The 21,594-nt window shown below is 49.3% G+C and overlaps 2 protein-coding genes across 2 annotated transcripts in view; both read right to left on the reverse strand.

Annotated features, from left to right (window-relative positions):
- Positions 1-6,905: 6,905 nt before the first annotated feature.
- LOC6601181 (mucin-19) overlaps positions 6,906-21,594 on the reverse strand; it is a 122,407-nt gene continuing 107,718 nt past the window's right edge. The window contains exons 17-22 of the mRNA XM_026992413.1: positions 10,781-10,922; positions 10,189-10,720; positions 9,957-10,114; positions 7,857-9,878; positions 7,549-7,796; positions 6,906-7,488 (exon numbers count right to left, since the gene is read on the reverse strand). Coding sequence (XP_026848214.1) covers positions 7,249-7,488; positions 7,549-7,796; positions 7,857-9,878; positions 9,957-10,114; positions 10,189-10,720; positions 10,781-10,922 — 3,342 coding nt within the window. The 3' untranslated portion in view covers positions 6,906-7,248. The remainder of the gene's footprint in view (positions 7,489-7,548; positions 7,797-7,856; positions 9,879-9,956; positions 10,115-10,188; positions 10,721-10,780; positions 10,923-21,594) is intronic.
- Positions 13,867-15,753, reverse strand: LOC6604036. Its single transcript, XM_026992279.1, has 2 exons — positions 15,428-15,753; positions 13,867-15,243 (listed from the first exon to the last, which is right to left on the reverse strand). Exon 2 carries the CDS (start codon positions 15,064-15,066, stop codon positions 14,071-14,073), a length of 996 nt encoding a protein of 331 aa, XP_026848080.1. The 5' UTR covers positions 15,067-15,243; positions 15,428-15,753; the 3' UTR covers positions 13,867-14,070.

Below are 21,594 nucleotides of genomic sequence, written 5' to 3' on the forward strand. Positions count from 1 at the left end.
CTTCTTCGGAAGGCTATATCTCAGGCAAATACGGCCAGATCGGCGAAGGACCTACTCTCCCAGGATCCTAGGGATCCAGCCTATCGGTCGGCATCAAAATCTCGGCTAAGAAAATGAGGCCGATTTTTGACAAATTCAATGATGTAACCATCATGATTTTTTGCGAAAATCGTGATGAGCTCGATGTCCTTTTTTCTGATGCCAATCGGTTGGCAGGACTCTCCCGCTCACGAAAAGACATGCCGCGCCCAGATCGGCCACTGTGTAGCCGAGATATAGCCTGTAGAACAAACCAGTATTTGCATGAAATGAAATGCAAATCCACTTCTTCCGAGGGCTATATCTCAGGCAAATAGGGCCAGATCGGCGAAGGACCCACTCTCCCAGGATCCTAGGGATCCAGCCTGTCGGTCGGCATCAAAATCTCGACCACGAAAATGAGGCCGATTTTTGACAAATTCAATGATGTAACCATCATGATTTTTTGCGAAAATCGTGATGAGCTCGATGTCCTTTTTTCTGATGCCAATCGGTTGGCAGGACTCTCCCGCTCACGAAAAGACATGCCGCGCCCAGATCGGCCACTGTGTAGCCGAGATATAGCCTGCAGAACAAACCAGTATTTGCATGAAATGCAAATCCACTTCTTCGGAAGGCTATATCTCAGGCAAATAGGGCCAGATCGGCGAGGGACCCACTCTCTCAGGATCGCGAGGATCCAGCCTGTCGGTCGGCATCAAAATCTCGGCTAAGAAAATGAGGCCGATTTTTGACAAATTCAATGATGTAACCATCATGATTTTTTGCGAAAATCGTGATGAGCTCGATGTCCTTTTTTCTGATGCCAATCGGTTGGCAGGACTCTCCCGATCACGAAGAGACATGCCGCGCCAAGATCGGCCCATCAATAGTCGAGATATAGCCTGCAGAACAAACCAGTATTTGCATGAAATGCAAATCCACTTCTTCGGAAGGCTATATCTCAGGCAAATAGGGCCAGATCGGCGAAGGACCCACTCTCTCAGGATCGCGAGGATCCAGCCTATCGGTCGGCATCAAAATCTCGGCTAAGAAAATGAGGCCGATTTTTGACAAATTCAATGATGTAACCATCATGATTTTTTGCGAAAATCGTGATGAGCTCGATGTCCTTTTTTCTGATGCCAATCGGTTGGCAGGACTCTCCCGATCACGAAGAGACATGCCGCGCCAAGATCGGCCCATCAATAGTCGAGATATAGCCTGCAGAACAAACCAGTATTTGCATGAAATGCAAATCCACTTCTTCGGAAGGCTATATCTCAGGCAAATAGGGCCAGATCGGCGAGGGACCCACTCTCTCAGGATCGCGAGGATCCAGCCTATCGGTCGGCATCAAAATCTCGGCTAAGAAAATGAGGCCGATTTTTGACAAATTCAATGATGTAACCATCATGATTTTTTGCGAAAATCGTGATGAGCTCGATGTCCTTTTTTCTGATGCCAATCGGTTGGCAGGACTCTCCCGATCACGAAGAGACATGCCGCGCCAAGATCGGCCCATCAATAGTCGAGATATAGCCTGCAGAACAAACCAGTATTTGCATGAAATGCAAATCCACTTCTTCGGAAGGCTATATCTCAGGCAAATAGGGCCAGATCGGCGAGGGACCCACTCTCTCAGGATCGCGAGGATCCAGCCTATCGGTCGGCATCAAAATCTCGGCTAAGAAAATGAGGCCGATTTTTGACAAATTCAATGATGTAACCATCATGATTTTTTGCGAAAATCGTGATGAGCTCGATGTCCTTTTTTCTGATGCCAATCGGTTGGCAGGACTCTCCCGCTCACGAAAAGACATGCCGCGCCCAGATCGGCCACTGTGTAGCCGAGATATAGCCTGCAGAACAAACCAGTATTTGCATGAAATGCAAATCCACTTCTTCGGAAGGCTATATCTCAGGCAAATAGGGCCAGATCGGCGAGGGACCCACTCTCTCAGGATCGCGAGGATCCAGCCTGTCGGTCGGCATCAAAATCTCGGCTAAGAAAATGAGGCCGATTTTTGACAAATTCAATGATGTAACCATCATGATTTTTTGCGAAAATCGTGATGAGCTCGATGTCCTTTTTTCTGATGCCAATCGGTTGGCAGGACTCTCCCGCTCACGAAAAGACATGCCGCGCCCAGATCGGCCACTGTGTAGCCGAGATATAGCCTGCAGAACAAACCAGTATTTGCATGAAATGCAAATCCACTTCTTCGGAAGGCTATATCTCAGGCAAATAGGGCCAGATCGGCGAGGGACCCACTCTCTCAGGATCGCGAGGATCCAGCCTATCGGTCGGCATCAAAATCTCGGCTAAGAAAATGAGGCCGATTTTTGACAAATTCAATGATGTAACCATCATGATTTTTTGCGAAAATCGTGATGAGCTCGATGTCCTTTTTTCTGATGCCAATCGGTTGGCAGGACTCTCCCGCTCACGAAAAGACATGCCGCGCCCAGATCGGCCCATCAATAGTCGAGATATAGCCTGCAGAACAAACCAGTATTTGCATGAAATGCAAATCCACTTCTTCGGAAGGCTATATCTCAGGCAAATAGGGCCAGATCGGCGAGGGACCCACTCTCTCAGGATCGCGAGGATCCAGCCTGTCGGTCGGCATCAAAATCTCGGCTAAGAAAATGAGGCCGATTTTTGACAAATTCAATGATGTAACCATCATGATTTTTTGCGAAAATCGTGATGAGCTCGATGTCCTTTTTTCTGATGCCAATCGGTTGGCAGGACTCTCCCGATCACGAAGAGACATGCCGCGCCAAGATCGGCCCATCAATAGTCGAGATATAGCCTGCAGAACAAACCAGTATTTGCATGAAATGCAAATCCACTTCTTCGGAAGGCTATATCTCAGGCAAATAGGGCCAGATCGGCGAAGGACCCACTCTCTCAGGATCGCGAGGATCCAGCCTATCGGTCGGCATCAAAATCTCGACCACGAAAATGAGGCCGATTTTTGACAAATTCAATGATGTAACCATCATGATTTTTTGCGAAAATCGTGATGAGCTCGATGTCCTTTTTTCTGATGCCAATCGGTTGGCAGGACTCTCCCGATCACGAAGAGACATGCCGCGCCAAGATCGGCCCATCAATAGTCGAGATATAGCCTGCAGAACAAACCAGTATTTGCATGAAATGCAAATCCACTTCTTCGGAAGGCTATATCTCAGGCAAATAGGGCCAGATCGGCGAGGGACCCACTCTCTCAGGATCGCGAGGATCCAGCCTATCGGTCGGCATCAAAATCTCGGCTAAGAAAATGAGGCCGATTTTTGACAAATTCAATGATGTAACCATCATGATTTTTTGCGAAAATCGTGATGAGCTCGATGTCCTTTTTTCTGATGCCAATCGGTTGGCAGGACTCTCCCGCTCACGAAAAGACATGCCGCGCCCAGATCGGCCACTGTGTAGCCGAGATATAGCCTGCAGAACAAACCAGTATTTGCATGAAATGCAAATCCACTTCTTCGGAAGGCTATATCTCAGGCAAATACGGCCAGATCGGCGAAGGACCTACTCTCCCAGGATCCTAGGGATCCAGCCTGTCGGTCGGCATCAAAATCTCGACCACGAAAATGAGGCCGATTTTTGACAAATTCAATGATGTAACCATCATGATTTTTTGCGAAAATCGTGATGAGCTCGATGTCCTTTTTTCTGATGCCAATCGGTTGGCAGGACTCTCCCGCTCACGAAAAGACATGCCGCGCCCAGATCGGCCACTGTGTAGCCGAGATATAGCCTGCAGAACAAACCAGTATTTGCATGAAATGCAAATCCACTTCTTCGGAAGGCTATATCTCAGGCAAATAGGGCCAGATCGGCGAAGGACCCACTCTCTCAGGATCGCGAGGATCCAGCCTATCGGTCGGCATCAAAATCTCGGCTAAGAAAATGGGGCCGATTTTTGACAAATTCAATGATGTAACCATCATGATTTTTTGCGAAAATCGTGATGAGCTCGATGTCCTTTTTTCTGTTGCCAATCGGTTGGCAGGACTCTCCCGATCACGAAGAGACATGCCGCGCCCAGATCGGCCCATCAATAGTCGAGATATAGCCTGCAGAACAAACCAGTATTTGCATGAAATGCAAATCCACTTCTTCGGAAGGCTATATCTCAGGCAAATAGGGCCAGATCGGCGAGGGACCCACTCTCTCAGGATCGCGAGGATCCAGCCTATCGGTCGGCATCAAAATCTCGGCTAAGAAAATGAGGCCGATTTTTGACAAATTCAATGATGTAACCATCATGATTTTTTCCGAAAATCGTGATGAGCTCGATGTCCTTTTTTCTGATGCCAATCGGTTGGCAGGACTCTCCCGATCACGAAGAGACATGCCGCGCCAAGATCGGCCCATCAATAGTCGAGATATAGCCTGCAGAACAAACCAGTATTTGCATGAAATGCAAATCCACTTCTTCGGAAGGCTATATCTCAGGCAAATAGGGCCAGATCGGCGAAGGACCCACTCTCTCAGGATCGCGAGGATCCAGCCTATCGGTCGGCATCAAAATCTCGGCTAAGAAAATGAGGCCGATTTTTGACAAATTCAATGATGTAACCATCATGATTTTTTGCGAAAATCGTGATGAGCTCGATGTCCTTTTTTCTGTTGCCAATCGGTTGGCAGGACTCTCCCGATCACGAAGAGACATGCCGCGCCAAGATCGGCCCATCAATAGTCGAGATATAGCCTGCAGAACAAACCAGTATTTGCATGAAATGCAAATCCACTTCTTCGGAAGGCTATATCTCAGGCAAATAGGGCCAGATCGGCGAAGGACCCACTCTCTCAGGATCGCGAGGATCCAGCCTATCGGTCGGCATCAAAATCTCGGCTAAGAAAATGAGGCCGATTTTTGAAAAATTCAATGATGTAACCATCATGATTTTTTGCGAAAATCGTGATGAGCTCGATGTCCTTTTTTCTGTTGCCAATCGGTTGGCAGGACTCTCCCGATCACGAAGAGACATGCCGCGCCCAGATCGGCCCATCAATAGTCGAGATATAGCCTGCAGAACAAACCAGTATTTGCATGAAATGCAAATCCACTTCTTCGGAAGGCTATATCTCAGGCAAATACGGCCAGATCGGCGAAGGACCTACTCTCCCAGGATCCTAGGGATCCAGCCTATCGGTCGGCATCAAAATCTCGGCTAAGAAAATGAGGCCGATTTTTGACAAATTCAATGATGTAACCATCATGATTTTTTGCGAAAATCGTGATGAGCTCGATGTCCTTTTTTCTGATGCCAATCGGTTGGCAGGACTCTCCCGCTCACGAAAAGACATGCCGCGCCCAGATCGGCCACTGTGTAGCCGAGATATAGCCTGCAGAACAAACCAGTATTTGCATGAAATGCAAATCCACTTCTTCGGAAGGCTATATCTCAGGCAAATAGGGCCAGATCGGCGAAGGACCCACTCTCTCAGGATCGCGAGGATCCAGCCTATCGGTCGGCATCAAAATCTCGGCTAAGAAAATGAGGCCGATTTTTGACAAATTCAATGATGTAACCATCATGATTTTTTGCGAAAATCGTGATGAGCTCGATGTCCTTTTTTCTGATGCCAATCGGTTGGCAGGACTCTCCCGATCACGAAAAGACATGCCGCGCCCAGATCGGCCCATAAATTGTCGAGATATAGCCTGCAGAATAAACCAGTATTTGCATGAAATGAAAATCCACTTCTTCGGAAGGCTATATCTCAGGGAAATAGGGCCAGATCGTCATGATTTTTTGCGAAAATCGTGATGAGCTCGATGTCCTTTTTTCTGATGCCAATCGGTTGGCAGGACTCTCCCGATCACGAAGAGACATGCCGCGCCCAGATCGGCCCATCAATAGCCGAGATATAGCATGCAGAACAAACCAGTATTTGCATGAATTGTTTTTCCCCTTAAATGTAAAACTAGATTAAGTTGCCACGAAAGGTAACAGTAAACTTGTTTACAACAAAATACAAATTTTCCACATGAAAAAAAGAAGATTGAGGGTGGGTGGCTGTTGTAGTAGTACCTGGATGTTGTTGTAATTTGGTAAGTATGGCATAACTCCGCCATTTCTTGTCCGATCGGGGCGGGCCTAGGTCACCTGCGATCGGTAAAATATCCCTGATTTGATGGAGTCCTTATCAATGACAAAGGATCAAGGATATTTTCCCTAGTCTTATATATGTATGTCTATTTTTTTCTGCTCCTTGTGGGCCGATCAGGGCATGCCATGCCTTCCAGTAATCGCAAAAATATACTTATCCTTGATGGAGTCCTTATCATGGACTTTTACCCAGTATTTTATCTTTTTTACATAAATTGTGGGCCGACCAGAGCGTGCCACGGCTTCCTCTAATCAGAAAAATATCATTGATCCTTACATAAGGACTTTGATATCCCCAGCCATACGTGTTTAGTCTGTACGCGATGGCTTCCTGTGATCGGAAAAATATCCTTGATGTAGTCCTTCTCAAGGACCAATGATAAAGTCGTTTCTTGTGTCCCAACAAATAAATCGAAAAAAAAATACAGGAATCTTAAATATTTAAGTGTTATTTAATAAAAAAAAATAATTAAGCGTACGCAATCGCTTTTAACATAATAAAAACACAAATACATAGGCCATAGATATTAAATTAGGAGAATAAAGCTAGCATTAAAATGATGTCGAAATTTAAACAATGAAGTAACGAGAGTTCGTTGCTTTTTTTCTTTTTGGTGTTTTGCGGAGATTGAACAAATGCAATTTCGTTAAATCGTTCAAACAATAATAGGTACAGTAAAATAAAATACATAATTGTAAAAAAATCAACTTAATATTATGTACAGGTAAAATCGATGGACTCTGAACGGTTGGTTGTCGAATGAAGCGATTTGGAGTTTATTGCCTGGCATCGTGCACTTGCATAATAATCGTGCAGTGTCGCCTGCTTGCATATACATATAAAAGGTTATAAATCGTACGAGTATATATCGTATATAGTGTGTGTGTAAAGTAGAGAGTACATAGGGATATGCGCACGTGTGTATATGATACTTGTATAGATATAGTATGTATATACTATGGTATATAGTAAGTTATGTCAGTGCCCGTTGCAAAAGCATCGCCGCATACAAAAGTGTGCTTAGAAAAGTGTGTGTGTGGGTGTGGTTTGTGATTGTGTTCAAGTCTATATGGTTGCATTGTGCCTCTCTCCTAGAACAGGCCCCGCTCCTTCTTCAGCTTGGTCTGCTTCCAGATGGGCAGCTGCTCGAACTCCGCCCGGCTGCAGCCCAGTGCCACCTGGAAGTCCTCGGCATTCAAGTATACCTCCAGCCGCGTGGGCTCCACTCCCTCGGGAAGTGGTCGCCCCTTCAGCACCTCCAAAGGATACTCTGTCTGTGTCATTTGTGCCAGCATTGTGCTGATTTCGATGATATCATCTGAACGGCCATCCTAAGGGATCACAAATTTGAGCTAGCAATTGTTTTATGAATAATTCTTCAGCCGACTAACCTCTACATTGATTTCCCTGACATCGGCACGCTCATTCCATTCCGGAAAGAGGGCTCTGAAGGCCAATGGTTCCAAGCCGGCCCACACCACCTGGCCCTTGACGCCGTGGAAGGCTTCCTTCACATTTTCGCCGTGCTTTGCACGCCAATAGTCGACGGCCGTCTCGAGGGCAGCGCGTCTCTCTGAGATCCAGCGATTAACACCAGCCCGATTGTCATTGGTGGGGCTGCTCCTCTCATCCGTGTTTACTGGAAAGAGGATAAACAATTAATTCCTTCCTCAGAGTATTAAAATGATCGAGAACCTACTCTTCACATCCTCAAGGGGCCACCATCCCATCCAGAGCCATAGCGCATCGCCATCATCCAGCAGGAAGATGGTCGGCTGACGGGCGTTGTAGAGTTGGGCCTGGCTAAACGGATACGGACTGTGCATGTCCTGGCAACGCAACGGATCGCTCAGCTCCAAGGCTTTGAACACTCCCTGGGTACTGGAGAAGTTAAAAATCCTCAGCTGGTAGTCGTAGGATTTAGTGGCCTCCAGTAGACTGCCATAGTCCGCGCGGTGCTCTCCTAATCCCAAGGCCTTCTTGCAGTCCTCGCTCTCGGCTCCCTCCTCCAGCTCTGCGAGGGTGGCCGCACTGTCGCAACTGAACAGATCCTTGGGCATTTGCTTGATTACCTCGTGGGCAGCCTCGAGAGCGACACTCCGCGAGTGTGGGGCGCTCTTCGCGCCATGCCAGACGAGTACGAGTCCCTGGCTGCCGTGGATCATAAGCATGGAGCTGCGGGATCGCAGCTGTCGCGACTGGCAGTCCACTTCCTTCAGCAGCGTCTCCTCGGAGACATTGCCCTGCAGCTGGTAGAGTCGCCACTGGTTGCGTTTCTCCAGGCACTGCTCCTTGCGCCCGCGGTGCTGCCATAGCTGGCGGAACAGACGCACGAAGGCCGTGCCCTCGTCTCCCTGGGCCACCAGCAGTTGGGAGCCCTTCTCCTTGTCCAGTTCCACAGTCAAGAGAGCGGCGGCACCCTTCTCATTGGCACTCGAGTCCTGTCCCTGCCATGTGAAGTAGACGCAACGATCGCGACCTACGGTGCTCCTGTTGGAGACCTTTCCGCTCAGCTCTCGCACGGTGACCGAGATCTGGTAGATCCAGCGGACAATGTAGCTCTCGGCGGAGTAGAAGTGGCCGTAATCCTCGCGAGCATTGGCCGCATCGAAGTTGAACTCGTTTATCTGCCACTTGTCGGTGGACTTGGTGATGACATCGAAGTGCCGCATCGTGTCGTTGTCGTAGTAGAAGTTGCCACGGCCGAGGTTCGACTGTTCCAGCACCAGATTGGGCTCCTGGTAAGGCTCGCCCTTGTGCAGGGCTGCTCCGTTGAGGGCATGCACCACATGGACGCCGTTCGCCAGGTAGTCCTTCTCCAGATCCTCCCGCTCCAGCTCCGGCCAGTCGCTGAACTTCTCCTTGAACAGCGCCGTCTCCATGTTCTGGGTAATCTTCCCGAGTACGCACCAGTCGGGTCGTTCGGCGCAGCGCTTGGCGTACGTGGTGTTTTCCCGGCGACCCACAATCGAGACGTAGTTGAGGGGATTCAGGTAGCACTGGGCATAGTCTGCCGAATCCTTGGCCACAAAGTGCTCCTGGGCCAGTCGCATGGCTGCCCGCTTGGCATCCGACGAGGCATTCTTGCCGTTCCACACGTACAGCTCGCTGCCAAAGTCAAAGACGAGCACCTTGCGGGTGTCCAGCATGTCCACCTTCGGGATGCAGCCCCAGTACTTGTCCAGGGGGATGAGGGCATCGTCCTGGAACTCGTAGATCTTGTTCGTCTCGATCAGACTGCTCTCGAATACATCATCCTCGTCCGCATGGCCGCACTCGGGAATCTCGTACTGCTCCTCCTCCGGCTTGCCGAGCAGCGTCCAGAACTGGCGCCACTGGCGCTCGTTCATGTACTTGCCATCCGTGAGGATCACCTCCTGGCTGGCCGTACATCCCAGGTCCTTGTTCTCCACGATGGCAGCGCAGATCTTCTTGCTGCGCGAGATCTCAATGACGTTCGCGAAGGAGCCCACATAGCGGTAGAGCTGGGAGCCCGAGACTAGAATGAAGCAATCGCCGCGATTCAGCGACGTGTGAAGGGGCGCCACCAGGCGGGTCTGCACATGGGTGCGCCCCTTGACATGTAGCAGCATCACCGGCTTGTGGGGCAGCCACATCTGCTGGAGTGGCAGCGAGGATGACCGCAAGGCCACCGCCTTGAAGTCCTCTATGGAGGCCAGTCCGGCAATGGCTTCGGCAGCCAGGTTTCCATGCTGTCCAACTGGGGATAGTCAGGGGAAAGGATTAGTTAGGATTAGCAGGGAACTCCCGTGATTGTGCTGCAAGTGGCACCACTTACATGACTCCAGCTTGAGGCGCCGCAACTCCCGCTCTGCCACTCCTGTGCGCAGTTCCGTGTACTCCGACGTGATGTCGCTGCGCGACGCCAGACTCTTGATAGGATTGCGCGCGGCACGACGACCCTTGGGTCCCTGCACGTGTCGTTTGCTCACCAAACTGAGGAGAATACATAAATTGGAATTTGGACAATGGAAGGGGTGGGGGTGCTGATGCTACTCGAAAGGACTTACCGCTCTGTGGGCTTTATGTCGTCGAAGGCACTGATCTCCACCTCCGTCGCGCTCTCCTTCTGTTGTGCGGCTGTGGGCTGCGTGGCAAAGAAGTTCTCGAAGGTCTCCTTGTCGTCCAGCCGGGGCACCTGAATCCTCGATCCCACATTAGTGGGCGCCGCCGCGCTCTTGTTGTTGGCCAGCTCCTTGTTCTGCTTGGCATTCTGCGGGGAGCTGCGCTCCCCATCCGAGTCGGAGCTGCTGCTGTTCGAGCGGCTCAAAGTGGAGACCTCCTCCTCGGGATTAACGCTGAGGCTGCGCAGCGTGGTCTTCGCATTGCTCGCGGCGGTGCCGGTGGCGGTGGCACTGCCGGGCACCATCATGGAGGGGCTCTTGGCCAGGCCGAGCTGCGGCTGATTGGCACTGCGCACCTCCAGCATGGGGCACTTCTTGGCCGCATCGTTGGTCGAACGCTCGAACTGCAGCTCCACGGGCGACTGGGCCTTCTTCTGCAGTCGACCAGCGACTGTGAACTTCTTGGCATCGGTTTGCTCTGCCAAAAGATGGGAAAGTGAGATGGAGAACACTTCGCGAGGGACTCATTCCGCCTTACCTATGCGCTGCTTCCAGTTCTCCGAGTTGGACTTGAGTTTGCCCAAGCGATCGGAGACCTTGCCGCCCTCGAGGCTGGTGGGGATCAGAGGCGAGGGTGGCAGCGGCTTGTCCGACAGCGAGTGGGCCAGAGAGAGCGACTCCTGCAACGAGATTCAAACATTTATTCGTGATTACATTCACTTTCAAAACGTTCACCCACGCTCTAAGCCCCAAATTTCGAGCGGCGAACATGCGCATTTATAAAGAAATTAACCAACAGAAATTCGTATAATGGGCCCACAAATATGGTCAACAGTCGCGTCGCAGGTGGCCTTATCGGGGGAAGCGGGTTACCCCACACTACCCGATGACTCACGGAGTCTCACAATCATCGGCTGCTTCTGTTTTAGAGAAAAGCTCTTACCAGTTTAACTTTTTCCATTTCCAGCTATTTCCAGTGTATTTGTTTATTCAAATTTTGCTAATCAACCCAGCTGCTGAATGGGGATGGGCACACACCTCAAACCTCGAACGCTTTAACGTCAAGTACGCTCCATTAGAGACCGGAGCCCGTAATGACAACGCAAACTGGCGACAGATCAATCGAATGGATGCGCAAATGTATCTGGGGGCTTGCACCCAACACAATGCCAATTTGGCGACTGCTAAACGCTTGGTGCTAGGCTAATTGCGCACCTGGCTGGAGCCCCCCGAACGGAGGGAGACAGAGAGAGCGAGAGAGAGAGAGCTAGAGTACGTGAGAGAGCGTACGATTAGATAAGGGGCTTTTGAAGACCAGACCCCTCCCAGCGCTTGGCGTTTGCTTTGTTTGGTTTGCATTCGTTTAGCAGTAAGTAATTCATAAGCTGTCAATACGGAAGGGAACTAAATGGAATTGTTTAGTGTTTACACTTCGGGTCGCTTGGCGCTGTGCTTGAGCATAAGTTAGATGCATGATAGTACCTTCCCTTCGAAATATCCCCCGTATCTTATCTGAAATGCATGTATCTGTATCTGGGGATTTGGGTGAAGTTCAGTCACTTCTTATCGTGCCCAAAGGCAGTAAATATCTTACGTTTTATCTTTAATTATGCAATATTTAGGAATGTTGATGTTTATCCAACTCCGACCCTTTTCCTGTATCACCTACGCCCCTCGCTTCCCGTTCCCCAGAATGCAATTTTATTATCAAATAATTGTGCACTACATTTATTATTTCCTATCTGTGCCAAAGAGACAGCCTTGGGCAGCCTCTTCTCTTGAATTTAAGCGTGTGTCATGCCATCAATCTCTCTCTCTCTCACTCTCGGTCCCTCTCTTCGCCACAAAACCACCGTGAATCAATCATGAATCATCCAATATAAATTGATAAAGCACATACACGAAATATGGGCAAAAGCAGGCAAAGGCCAAGCGGCTAATGAACAGGGAAAACAAAGCGCGAATATCCGATAGAATGGAATGGAGTGGAGTGGAGTGGGGTGGAGTGGGGTGGATCGATGGAGTGGGTACCGTACCCAATCCGAGTGGTGGTTCCTCCGAAAAGGCAAGAGATTCTTCTGCGGAGGAGCGCCCCAAAAGAGGGACCTACCTTAGCCAAAAACAAAACAACAAAGCCAAAAAAACACCTCATCCAAAAGGCATAAATATCATCAAATAAATGCCAATTTATTATATTTTATTGACTGTCGATTTTCGCTGTTTTTGTCATTTGCGTATTTGCGTGACATTTGGATTTTGTTGGCGTTGCTTTCGGTGGAAATAGTATCTTTTGAAACTACTGAAAATGTTAAAATTAGCATATCAATATATGTATATTCATTTGTTGTCTTGCAAACACCCCATACCATATCGAATGCGAATCAATTGGGCCAAGTTAAGGTGGCTTTTGGTCAAGTTCAAGTGTAGCCTCAATTTTAAACTGGAAATATGGAACCCCGTCTCCATCCCCCCGTCTCCATCCGTTCAGAGCAGTTCTTTATTCCGTTTGATTGGCGGGGAGTGGCTTATTCCACTCTCGAGTGCCACAGACAGAGTCTGGATTGATAAGCCCTGCCGCTGTCAGTTGTGGTTTTCCATTGTCGTTATTTCTGTGCCATGCCATGCCATGCCATGCCACAGATGATTGCAACAAGTGTTGCAATGTTCCACAGTTCATTGGCCCCTGCTGAAATGCCCCACACCTTTCACCGTAAGGTATGGCTATGCCCCAGCCTCTGCCTCTCTTTATTATTTATCTGCGCTCCGCTGCCTTTGGTTTGCCATCAAATCAATCAAAAAAGCCACAGCAAAGGAATTACCTCACATCCCCAATCATTTCATTTTCGGTGTCCCCCCAGCCTCTCGCTAGCGCTTCGCCGTTTCGGCATTTCGGCGATTTATAATTAATGGAACGTTCATCCAACATTTTGATTTGCGTCAATTTATTTGACAAATTGTGGGCATAGATTAGACGGCTCTCCGCTCGAAGACACGCTTCGATGAGGCCATGCCATGCCACCTTTTGATGCCAGCAAAATAAATTGTCGAGCAGCTGGGGGGCCGTGCCGGCACGGCCAGAATACAGACATACATATGTATGTACATTTCGCCAGAACCCTTCTGCTAATGCAGCTGTTTATACGAAAGAGAATCGCCTGTTGGTTTACTAATAATACTAGTATATGTGTGCTTTTAGCAGAAACAGACACTCGTTTACGTAGAATTATTGCTTCGTTGTGTATTTTTCTTGCATTTGATACAGAGTCTTTTGTTTAAGATACACGTTTGTTTAATCATATAAATAATACTACAAATTCATTTCATATTCATATTCATACAATATTTTATCTGCGATAGGATCGATTTAGTTATACATACATATGTATATGAGATGCATCGCTATGCTATGCTACGGTTTACCCCAGAGACAAAATGAGACGGTTAATAAGTACAAGGAATCGACTGTTTACTTTGATTTGCTTAAGTTTTCATCGATTAAACAAATAAAATGCATATGGAAGGAGGAACGGCCAAGGGGGGGCTATATAATCTATAGGAAACTACTATAGGAAGGCGTGGCAAGGCCCCCCCCCCCCCCCCCCCCCTCCCGCATTCGTGAGTCACAGCGCTGTGGCGGGACAAAGGCGATGAGGGGCGATGTGGTGCGATCGAGGGTACGATTAGGACGGGGTAAAAGTCTTCCGGGTGACCCGATTGCGAATTCGAATCCGAATCCGATTCTGACTCATGGGCCATGGGGCGAGGAGATGGCACTAAAAACTGATCATTCATCCAACAATCTTTGATACTGGAAGCTCCCCTCCTCCCTCATCTGGTGTCGTTCACATAGGTGGCCTCCTCCACGCAGGAGGCCTGCTCCTCGTTCAGCAGATCCGTGATGGAGTAGGCGGACAGTGGCCGCGAGAATCTGCGCTCCGAGAGGATGTCGTCGATGCTGGTGACGGGCGACAGGCTGTTGCAGTCCGCATAGAAGGAGTGCGGCTCCTCTGCACTCCTGGCAATCACCTGGAAGATGTCCTCCATGCTGGACTGGAGGCACAGCGACGGCGGCTGCCGCAGCAGCACCGGGGACGCGGGCTCCGGGGAGCTGCCCAGCGGAGAGGCAGTCGAGGGCGTGGCCGAGGTGCCACGGGTGCGTCGAACCACGGGCACGGTCATCGGCTCCCAGTCGCTGTGGGAGGGGGACGACTTCTTGGAGGGCTCCTCCTCCAGTTCCTGCCACAGCTGCATCGCCTGCTCGATGTGCTGCAGCTGTGCCGAGAGCTGTGTGGCGATGCTCGTCTTGCGGGAGGCGCAGGGCGTCGAGTCGTGCGAATCATCGCTGGCCCCAAACATCCGGATCTCGGGCAGGACAGGCGAGACCCTGCTCACCTGCCGCGTGGCACCCGTCTCGAACATGCGTGCGATTTTGGTGACATTGCTCCGCTTCACTGGCGCCGGCACGGGGGGCAGCGGCTCCTTCGCTGCTGTGGTGGACGTCTGCCGCTTGTGGTAGACGCGTGTGACGGGCTTCCGCGCCTTCTGCTTCTGCTTGGAGGCCGCCGCCTCCTGGGCCTGCACGTGGCAGCACAGCTCGGGCCCGTAGCAGCGATGGTACTTGTGGCGATTCGCCTCGTAGTCCGCGTCCGCGAAGCGCTTCATCCGCTGCAGGGACTTGGGCAGCAGCGTGAGGAATACGTAGGCGACCAGCAGGTAGGGCAGGCATCCCGCCCACTCCCAGGCCGTCTCCAGGTAGACCATGTAGTCGGAGAATGTAGTCACGTCCATCGTAGCCATCGTATCCGTCGTAGCCGTCGTAGCCATCGTATCCGTCGGATGTTGTTATCACAAATTAGTATCGCTTTCGACTGTTTATTGGTTCACTTTTTCGCTTGTTTCGTGCTTTTGATATCGTTCTTTTGTGGTGCAGTTTTTCGTTTTTTTTTTTTGGTTTTTGATTCGATAAGCGGCAAAAGTTATATTTTATGACATCACATCACACTACACGGGGATCGGTTCAATATACAACGTATTCATTAGAGATCTTTCTGGCATTCGTTTGCTTCAGATACAAAGGAAAACAGTGCAAGATTTGTTCAATTTTGCAATGTTTTCCCCTGGGCATACAAATCCTGGCTCCCCTCCCACACGCGCCCACACGCCCCCACTCAGTCGCTCATCACACCTTTCGTCAAGTGCTGCCCGCTGCACTTTGCCATTCGATTTGCATTATCACGGGTATTTATGTTTGGGGCTTTCGTGTTTCTTTATCGCCTGCTGACATCCGATACGATGAGTATCGTATCCCCTTCGCTCCACGCAGACCCGAGAGCTCTGCGAGCATTAATAAATTTTGCAATTTTTAGTGCGGCGTTTTTCTGTTGTATTTTCGCAAGTGGACGCGTTTTTGTATTCCGTTGCGCCTTCGCGGTCGTTCGTTCTCTTTGGATCCCCGTCATGAACTATGCGGTGACGCTGTGGCGGCTCGGCTCTGCGATGGCCCCAACGGCTCCGCTGCCCGAAACTTTACGAAAGCAGCGAGCGTCGCGCGTCGCGCGTCTGCTTAACGCCTCTCTCTCTCCCTCTCTCCCGCTCTGTGCTTAGCTCTCTCTTTTGGTTCTCTCTGCGGCTCGTGATGCTGTGCCTTGGTTCGGCTTCGGCTTGGCCTCTCGCTCTAAACCTTAGCGGCCTCTACGGGCTGCACTTGCGCATAATTCTCTTCTTTGCTTTGCTTCGCCTCGCTTGTCCGTTTGACCGTTCCTTCTGTCGTGGGCTCTCCTCTGCTGATAAGAACTTGCGGGTGGGAGGGAGCCAGCAGATGCGGGCCCGAGAGAGAGCAAGAAGATGTGCAACTTTCATTTCAATGAAGTTCTTTGATGATCGCAAAGGGAATGGAAAGGAACTCTGTCTTTTGATGGATGGAAATTACTTTGAAGTATCCCAGAGGGCAACGGTTCCCCAATTCGTTGAATCCTCAAGGAGAAGGGAAAGGGGGAGGCTGTCCTACAAGCCGAGTACATTTCCCCCATTTAATACGTATGTATATTTATATTTTCTAAATATTTGCATGGCTTTCCACATAATATACGATTTCTCATCTTCGTTTATTTGCTGGGTTTATCAGCTGTGTTGCTCCACCGACAGACAGACAGACAGACGATTGCGACTGCGACATATGCAAACAGCTCACGTATGTAAATAAACCAAATATAGAACACGAGAAACAGCACTGGCAATCATAGCAATTACAACAATAGCAATGGCAATAGCAATAGAAATAGCAACAAATGACTGGCAGGCTCCTTTGTGATTTATGGAAATGGGTATTGTTGCTAATTGTTGACTTTGCCGCCACCGTAGAAATATGTGTCATCTTTCTGTAAGATTTTCCATCTGAAGCACACAAGTATCTATGGATTTGTAAGCTTTCCATACGGTATATGTGTGTATCTACGAGTTTTCCATCTAAATCCCGTGTATATTGGTGGGGCAAAACAGATGCGCCTTCCGAAGCACTTTTCGACCCAAGTAAAATGAAATTGAGTTATTTTTGAACGATTTGCGTGGGTCTCGGTCTCCGTCTCGGTCTCCGTCTCGGTTCTGGCTGTCGTTCTGTTTTGACGATTTGTAATGGCCAAGCGGATTGCGGTCACATTTGATGATTTTTTTTTTTTTTGGCAATCGCACTTTTGAGAAAGTAGCTTTTTGCTTTCTTGGAGGTGCTGCTATAATCGGGTGGGTGGTTCGGTGGATCGGTGGATCGGTGGTGTGTGCGAGTGTTGGACAAGTGGAATAGCCAGCCTTGTAACACTTTCTGTATTCAAATATTTTTGGATTTGTCACATTTCGTAATAATAATTTTTGCACACTTTTTTCAGCACGAGGCGAATGCTAGAGAAACTATGAATAAATATTGCCATTCGCTTCCTGCTGTTGACGCTGCTGCTGCCGCTGCTGCTGCTGCATTTGACAGTTGATGTTTATGCAATTCAGGAAATTCACTTCACATTACTTTTTATGCAATCCGAACTGAGAGGCAACTGAGAAACTGAGAGATCGCATCGGTAGAAAGAGCGGGTTTGGTTTTCGAAACCAGAGGTGGGCAGTACGGGACCGGGACTCTATTTTTAGTTTTGCCGCTTATCAATTTTAATGTCAATTGCTGCAACGGCAGGCAGCAGCAGCGGCAGCAGCAGCAGCAGCATCAGAGCAGTGCAATACTCGTAAATGCATAGAGCACTAACAATAACAATAAAAAAAAGATCAAGTGGAAAGGAAAGTAATGCGAACGCCGAACCGATCGGCACGAAACCGCGACTGGGAATGGATCGTAAGTTACAGTACGAGGCGCTCGAAAAGCTTGCTCAAAGCCGGCCCAGGGAGAGCCCCGCGAGACAGAGAGAGAGAGAGAGAGGGAGAGAGGGAGACCGATCCCATGACGAAGTGGAGGCTGCGACTGCTGCTCTCCCAAGTGCCAGGGTAAAGAGGAGGCAGCAGGAGGTAGGAGGCAGAAAAGGCCTTTTGAAATTAAACTAAGCGTAATAAACAAGATCATTGTGGGGACAGGGCCTTGCAGAGGAGAACAAAGGAAGAAGAGAGCGGAGAGCGCAGAGAGAGAGAGAGAGCTGCAAGTGAGAGGAGGGAAGTTTTGGTGGCGAAAAAAGGGTACAACATACAATACATGTCCCTGTGGCCAGGCCCCAGAAATGCCTCAGATGAATCACAACATCCGAATCCGAATCCGAATCCGAATGCAGGCCTAACGCGAATTTAATTAAATCCCAACTAAAAATAAATCAATGCCAGAGGTTCCTGAGGAGAGGACAAGCCGCACAATGAGGTAATTGTCTAAAAATTCAATAAGCCAGAAGTACAAGTGCTGACAGGCAGCTGACAAAAAGAGATACAAAGATACTCGTAAAAAGAAAAAGCGAAATGAAATGAAAGAGTTTTTACTAGACGAAATGGCCACCTTATCGGAGGGCAGAAAAAGGAAAATAAATGAATCACACAGAAGGCAATAAAAATAATCAGCAATAAGCAGGCAGGCAGCAGCCGCATACTTGCAGCTTGTAGATACAAGCAGCGCAAAGATACAGATACAGATACACGCGAAGGAAACGGAGAAGGAGAATGGGTTGGGGGCTGGGGGATGGCGGATTGGGGGGACACAGCGATATGGCAGCAGTTGATTTAGAAGTTTATGGAACAACTTGGGGCTACTGTTGTTGTCACTGGCTGCCGCCTGCCGCTTGCCGCCTGCCGCCTGCCGGGGCATGTGGCATGGACTAATGAACAAGTACAGCAGCAGTCAGGCCAGGCAGCAGCAGCAGCAGCAACAATAAGAATAATGAAGTAACCAGAGGACAGGCAGAGCAAAAAGCCAAACAAAAAAATAGCAAGTATATCAAATTTACAAAACAATTTACAACAGTCTGAGGCATGAGGCATGGGGCATGAGGCGAGGAGGCTGGGCGGCAGCTGGAAGCTTGTTGGGTTGGGTCGGGGCCCAGAAGATGAGCACGTTCAAGATCAAGACAGAGATCAAATGCTGGACCTAGAGCCAGCCAGAGAGAGCTCTGCTCGTGGCTCCAATAACAACAACAACAACAACAGCAGCAACAACATCTGCTAGTTAGAAACAGAGCCCCAGCCCAAGCCCAAACACAAACCCAAACCCAAACCCAAAGACAACCTTCATGCCATGCTCCTTCTCTTTGCTCAGTTTGTAATTGTTGCAGCAACGACTACGCCCGGTGCTCTGTGGTCTGTCTGTGGTGCTGCCACACAGCCCACAAGGCAAGTTTTGAGGGAAAATTATGGCAAAATGGAAGTTGGCAGCAGCAGCAGCAGCAGGACAGAAGGAAGCGGAGGAGCACCAGGGAGTGGGCTGCAGCTCCACGAAGAGGAGTCCCGTGTCTATATTTAACTGGGATGCTACGACTCCTCCTGCTGCTGCTGCTGCTGCTCCTCCTTGGATCTCTCTCTCTCTCTCTCTCTCTCTGCCCTTCATTATTATGCGCATTTTCATGATGCAGCCGATCGTGGCTTGATAAATTGTTCTAAATTATAAGAGACCTCTTTTTGCGCGAATGTTTTGACACACACACGCGTCTGGGGACACAACGTCAGAGCATCAGGGATGGGATGGGATGGCCCGACTAATTGCTCAGAGGCCACCTTGATTCTGCCATTTGGGATCTCTGCCAAACAGCGCATGAAAATCGCAGACTTTTCCGACCAACAGAGCAGAGCAAAGCAGAGACCAAAAGAGACGCCAAAGAGGAATACAGAAGCAGAAAGTCATCTTAATTATTAATAAATTGTATTCTAATGGACGTCAAAATGATGTCTTGCCGCAGCGTAGAAAATGAGGGTAGAACAGTGGGGAATGGGATGGAAAGAGCGCCTTCTGCGATGGGTATAGCCCGTGCTCTGCCATTTACCGTACCATTGACCTTGTCCCACTGTACGGCTCCGCTTGAGGGGCGCGCTTGAAGAGCGTGTGCGCCGCCCCTCCGAAAACGTAACGAACCAACAACAAAATGGGGAAGCAAGACTCCACTCCACTCCAAACCAATCCACTCCAAGTGGCATGTAATTCGCTGCCAACAACACTTCAAAACTCATTTGCCCCCGCCAGAGAGTATTTTGGAATGGTGTGTGGGTCAGAAGATCGCTTTGACATGATTTCCTCACAACATTTCTCTCGCTCTCGCTCTCTCCACCAGTGGCAACCCACAGCTGCCGCCCCGGAGGAGGACGATGATGAGTAAGCCCCACATGTGGCAGGAGGCGGGGGGTTTCCAACCGTAATTAAATGTGATTACTTTGTGCAATTCGGGTGGGGGGGAGTCTGTGGCAGGGCAGGCAGAAGACCCGCATAATTATGGGCCACAAGTAACCGTTTAATCAGGCACAAACCAAGACAGAGAGAGGGAGAGAGGTAAGGGAGGGAAAAGTTCACTAAACTTCATTTATGGCCCAAAGCTAGCGGCGGCTAATTGACAGCCCAAACGGCATCCGACGATGGATCCATGTCTCGGGAATTTTCGCCAGCGGTGCAAGTGCCGCTCTGATATGTGGCCATGCCCATAAAAAAGAATAGACAGGAGATATTTTTGGACATGGCATGGCAGTGAAATTTAACGGCGGAACAACTACTGCATGGGTTTTGCCGGCAGTGACATCACAACTGCACGTTTCGTTTCGTTTTCATTCGAATGAAAGTAACATTTGATTAACAATTCCAATTCCCCAAGCGAAAAGACGGTCCCCTCTGCCTTACTGCGCTTGGCCCCCACATATTCTACCTCTAATTATCAATAAAGATAAAGATCCCCAATAAAGGGTTTCAATGGGCGGAACAGGCCCCCAAACGGCACAAAGACGCTAGCGGCGGATATTTATGGAACTGTCTGGTAGACACCGCCACCTGGCGTCTTTTTGTTGGCGCCATGAGGCGGCAATAAATGGAACCCGACAATCGGCTATCGCACAATATTCGTTGCATATTTTTGGGCGCACACGAAAATCAAGTAGAAAAGTGGGCGCGAAATTCAAATAAATGTATGTGTGGCCAGGACTTCATTGTTGGAACTTACAGGAACAAATTGGCCGCCAAATTGGGACGACCATCGGGATTTGGATCAACGGCGGATTACCACCGAACGGCGGTACTCTCGGGACTTTTGGTTTTCATGGTTTAAGTTTCCGTTTCTAGATACTAGAGGGTTCCTTTAATACCCAGTATTCGAAGAGTTTTGGAATATACTAAGTAGTGTTGTGTATATTGTGAATGTGTGCAACACCCAGAAGAAAGCGTTTCCGACCCTATAAAGTATATATCTTTCGTCCCGATTAGCGCCTGGCTCTTAGGGATTATGAGAGCTAGAGCTACCAAACTTTTCATCCAGATCTCTGTGTGATATCACACTGTTACACAAGCGAACAGCGATACCAAAAGACTGCGAGAGACATACTCGTGTATACTGAATGAGTACCAGGTATGCAAGCAGAGCTGCGGCCCTTGCCGCGTCTCACAACGTTCCCGCTTGTTCAAATACTAAAATATTGCACATGACAAATGACACATGATGTTTTCCGCTGACCAAAGATTTCTGTTTTGATTCAATCCCCTCTAGAGGTGGCTCTTTGACTGACAATGAACTACGTGAGTCGTCTTAGATTGTTTACGAAAAGCATCAGCGCAGTACGAAAGAACGACGGAGCGCACCTTATCTTTGAAATCATAAATCTGATTGTGAGTCAGGCCACTGCAAACGCACTCGTACCCGTGCTCGTAAACTAGTCACCCCCATGCACAGCCCCCGGTGGCACCCGCCGCCGCTC

This window comes from Drosophila persimilis, unplaced genomic scaffold, assembly GCF_003286085.1.
Source record: "Drosophila persimilis strain 14011-0111.01,24,50 unplaced genomic scaffold, DperRS2 tig00000732-arrow-arrow-pilon, whole genome shotgun sequence".
Taxonomy (NCBI): Eukaryota; Metazoa; Arthropoda; class Insecta; order Diptera; family Drosophilidae; genus Drosophila; species Drosophila persimilis.